General features: G+C 45.4%; 1 protein-coding gene across 1 annotated transcript in view; it reads right to left on the minus strand.

The window, feature by feature from the left end:
• erbb2 (erb-b2 receptor tyrosine kinase 2) overlaps positions 1–5,000 on the minus strand; it is a 61,066-nt gene that overhangs the window by 8,335 nt on the left and 47,731 nt on the right. Inside the window, exons 19-21 of the mRNA XM_063220757.1 lie at positions 3,910–4,008; positions 1,866–2,051; positions 1,231–1,386 (exon numbers count right to left, since the gene is read on the minus strand). Coding sequence (XP_063076827.1) covers positions 1,231–1,386; positions 1,866–2,051; positions 3,910–4,008 — 441 coding nt within the window. The remainder of the gene's footprint in view (positions 1–1,230; positions 1,387–1,865; positions 2,052–3,909; positions 4,009–5,000) is intronic.

Below are 5,000 nucleotides of genomic sequence, written 5' to 3' on the forward strand. Positions count from 1 at the left end.
TAAATTCAGTCTATTTACATCACCCCCATTTATTCTCAAGGCAGTGATTAATGAAAACAAACGTAAGCATTTGACTGAAGAGTTTGAAGCACTCTAAATGTAAAGCATGCAGTACAGCACTAGCCTGGTCCTGACCATCCCATAATACTACCATTTCATTTCGTATTCATGATCTGGGGATTGTTTGATCTGACGCGATTGCAGGACGCGGGAAGGAAATTTTCTGAAAAATCAGGATAAGTTGTTGAACAAACTTGTCTGATGTCTATGTTTGGCGATGTAGGACCGTTTAACAGACATGTCTGACAGAACATCCTACTGTAGAATAAAATTACAACGTAGGACCGTTTGTCAGAACACCGGCCATATCCTGTCGCTCAACATTGCTCCACAGAAAACAGGTACTAGACTTAGTGCGGAGCCAAGTCTATTGGTGCGCGAAGCTAGTACAGCACGCAGTATTTGACCTCGGTATTTGAAAATGTCTGGTTACGGCCCTGGTCGCGACCACTGCCCATGCGCACTGTGTCCTCAGGCTATGCCCACACCATAGCCAATGCATTTAACAGCCAGTAATCCCTTCTTTGGTGTGTACCTACAATCTAACACTGTGCGGTCCGGTTCTCAATTCTGACAGGCTGATAGCCGTGGACCCAATTGAGCGTAAACCTACACTTTCCAACTGAAGATTCTATGCGCGTCTAAGTTAGACCAAGCGCATCTACGTCGGTAATGAGAATATGTTGCAGTTGGGGTAGGGAGTCTGCAAGAAGAGCACATCTTTGCACCATCTGTGGTTGGGGTATCAGTGTGATTGCAAAGACATTTCATTCCTACAATGTTTATTGCCCCTTGCTGAGTTTTTGTAGTTGTGTCTGGCAGCGCGACGACACACGCACGGCGAGTAACGTTGCCGGGGTAACCACAATCACTTCCTCAACTTGCCGCGGATCAAATTCATTGTTATTCAAGCGTTTTAAAAGAAATTTGGTCAGTGATTAAGTGTAACAGTGTTAGATAAGCAATAAGCCACTTGAGTCCGTGGGTTATGCTCTATTGATAACGGGCAAGGGGACGTTTACGGCACTCCGCTTCGCATCGTGCCCCACTCCCCTTGGCCGTTATCAATCGAGCATAACCCACGGCCTCTCGTGGCTTATTGCTTAAATAAACACACATCCAGAGCACATTTTCTACACTGCTTAGTGGTAACTAGTAAGGTTACATTACCTTTCCTCCGTCTGCGTGGTACTCAGTCTCGTCGATGTCCAGTAACCTGGCCAGACCGAAGTCTGTGATCTTGACGATGGAGGGGCTCTTCACCAGGACGTTACGGGCCGCCAGGTCTCTATGCACCAGACGCACGTCCTCCAGGTAACTCATGCCCTGCACACAGAGGAAGAGGGAGAGAGAGAGGGAGAGAGAGAGAGAGAGAGAGAGGGGGGAGAGAGAGAGAGAGGAGAGAGAGAGAGAGAGGGGAAGAGAGAGAGAGGGAGAGAGGAAGGGAGAGAGAGAGAGGGGAAGGGAGAGAGAGAGAGAGAGAGAGAGAGAGAGAGAGAGAGAGAGAGAGAGAGAGAGAGATGTATAGTAGTAAATGTATGTATGTGTATCTTAAAGAGAGAGAGGGAGGGAAAAGTGTGTTGGTTGGCCTTATGTACGTGTGTGTGTGTAGCCTTTATGTGTGTGCTTGCATGCTTGTGCCTGTTTGTATGTGCGATATGTGCATGCTTTCACAGGTGTGTGTGTATGTGTGTTTGTGTGTGTGTGCGCGCTTCGCGTATGCTTGCACTTGTGTGTGTGTGTGTGTGTGTGTGTGTGTACATTGTACATCGCACATGTACTGTGTACTGTATACATCGACTCACCTTGGCGATCTGCACACACCAGGTGAGTAGTGACTGTGAGCCGATGAGCTCGTGGTTCTCCCGGACGTACTCCAGCAGGCAGCCGTAGGGCATCAGCTGGGTGACCAGCTGCACCGTGGACGTCAGGCAGATACCCAGCAGCCGGCACACATACGGACTCTGGACACCCGCCATCACGTACGCCTCCTGCGGACAAACAGGAAGTCATGGGTAAGTGGTTAGGGTGTCAGACTTGCAGCCCAAAGGTTGCCGGTTCAACTCCTGACACGCTAGGTTGGTGGGGGGAGTAATTAACTAGTGCTCTCCCCCATCCTCCTCCATGACTGAGGTGACCTGAGGTGACCTACCGTCCCGCTGCACTGCTCCCTTTTGGGCGCCATTGCGGGCTGCCTCCTTGCACGGGTGAGGCATAAATGTAATTCATAGTGTGCTGTTGAGGGCTGCATCAAGGCTTTCATGCTTTTTCAGGGAACTCGGCTTAGAGGTTTAGAACCAAGATGGCAGGATGCCAGTGCGTGCAATGCCAAACATTGCAAGCCAGTTAAACGTAAACAGGTAAGTTGCCCTGCTGCCTCGAGGTTGTAAGTTAACTCAACTCAAGAAACCCTTGAATTGAGTTAAGCCTCGATTTCACTCAACTTACAAACTTAAGGCAGTAGTAGGGCAACTTACCTTTCTACGTTTAACTGGTTGCAATGCTTGGTTGCAGTGCTCTTATCTTATCTTATCTTTAGAGCAGTGGTTCTCAACTGGAACAGTCTTGGGACCCACCATTTTCCACTCTCCTTCGGTCGCGACCCAATTTTTTTTAGCATTCAAGTCAATTCAATACAATTCTCAAAATGTAATCAAGACTCGAATGACTGGTTGCGCGCTCTCTATCTCGCATAAACACTCAGATTGTCTCTATGACGACAGATGACACAGTTCACTAGCCTATTAAAATAAAAGTTGTAAATTGTTGCAGGAAAAGTTGGATTTTTTTTTTTACACCAAGGCTCCGCGACCCACCCATGACCCCTCCGCGACCCACTTTTGGGTCGCGACCCACCAGTTGAGAAACACTGCTTTAGAGGGCTATGGCTAAAAAGAGATGGGCAGGCAGAGGCGATTCTAGGGTCAGCTGGGGCCCCAAGCGAAAATGCAAAAGAATGAACATTTGAACCAAAATCACCACTACTGCAGTACAGTATGGGCTGTTATTCGCTATCTAGGGCAGTGTTTCCCAACCAGGGGTACGCGAGCACACCTCAGGGGGTACGCGTAAAAATTTAATAATAACAAATATATTGACTTTAGTCACATTGGGATTGAGGAACAGAGCATGAGTGAGGGCGAGGGGGTACTCATCATATGACAAAATGGCTTAGGGGGTACGCAGGACAAAAAAGGTTGGGAAACACTGATCTAGGGGCTTGGGGGCCTGGTGGCAAGATGCGCCTCTGCTGGCAGGGAATACAGAAGAAAAGACAGATAGTACATGGACGATGGAAAGACTACATAAGAACACACGGAGAGATGCACACACACAGGCATACAGTCAGACAAAAAAATAGATGCACATACACTACATTATGAAGATTTTGTTGCAAAAAGAGGTATCCACTATTTTTGACTTTTGCATTTTATTATTGTAAATGCAGAATGCAGAAGTCATATAATCTATGCATGAATTCTTGCCATTTAAATATTTCGAGAATGTACTTTTCAATCCTAAAATGCATTTCGCTATGCAATGCAATGTAATACCTAATGCAGAAATGTAAATTTTCCCAAAATGTTGCAAAATGGATATATGTCATTTTGCAACGAAACTTTTCATATGCACAGACACACAGACAGACACAGACAGCTGGAGAAAAAACATAGACACGTGTAGAAAGAACACAGATACATGAATACACAAACAGGCAGGCAGGCAGGCAGGTAGACAGACAGGCAGGTAGACAGACAGACAGATAGACATACAGACAGGTAGACAGGCAGGTAGACAGACAGATAGAAAGGCAGACAAATGGAGAGGCAGGCAGACAGGCATACTCACGTCCAGGATCTCCTTGTTGGCTTTGGGGGACGTGTTCTCACGCAAGACCTTGATGGCGACTTTAATCTTCACATTCTCTCCCTCGGGAGCCCAGATACCCTACAAACAGGGTACACACACACACACACACACACACACACACACACATACACACACACACACACACACACACATAGTAGGTTCATTGAAAGGTCTCGCTGTTTCACGTACTAGCGCTTACACATTTTCTAGGAAAGTGGGCTGCTGCACAGTTTTTTTTCTCCCAGTAAGACACACTGTATCAAACCTCAGCACAAGACACAAGGAGACAAGCTGAAGATATTTTGGGTGCCCTAAAAATACACCACACAATGGAACAACGTGCCTTTGAGTGATACCTTGTAGATGTAGACCGTTCTGAAGGTGCCGTGTACAAGTATTCCAACTAAGGATAGACCGATATATATATCAGTATCGGTATCGGGCCGATATTGCCATTTTTTAAGTGTATCTGTATCGGCCGATACGCACATGGTTTTGGCCGATACGCAATATTTATTATTTTATGTCATTCTGTTTTTTTTTTAAAACCAAGACACTTTATTTTTTATTACTTAGACATTACTTGATTATTAGAGTGGGTGTTTAAATGTTACTAGTTCTACCTCAACTTGATAATGTTAAAGGAATGTTTATTTTTAACTTGAGACCTGGAATATCTGTCAATTTTTAACCTTTTTTTTACGCATATCGGCCCAAAATATCGGGTATCGGAAATCGAGTATCGGCCAAGGGTAATGAAAAAAAATCTGTATCGCATCGGCCATTAAAAAACCTGTATCGGTCGACCCTTAATTCCAACCTTCTCATTTTTACTGTTGAAAAAGCACTTCTTGGTCTTGAAGACAACATCTGTTTCCTGAATTTCCCCCTGGGGATCAATAAAGTTACTCTACTCTACTCTACTATAGAGGCAACCCTTGACCCTTTCAACTTTACAGTAGTTGTTACTATGGAGATGACTCTTGACCTTTGCTCCCACTTTGTAGATTGTTCTGAAGAGATGCTGAATCCGAGTACGTTGACCTTCTTGTAATTACTATTGAATCAAG

The sequence above is a fragment of the Engraulis encrasicolus genome, chromosome 17 (genome assembly GCF_034702125.1).
Source record: "Engraulis encrasicolus isolate BLACKSEA-1 chromosome 17, IST_EnEncr_1.0, whole genome shotgun sequence".
In the NCBI taxonomy this organism is placed as follows: Eukaryota; Metazoa; Chordata; class Actinopteri; order Clupeiformes; family Engraulidae; genus Engraulis; species Engraulis encrasicolus.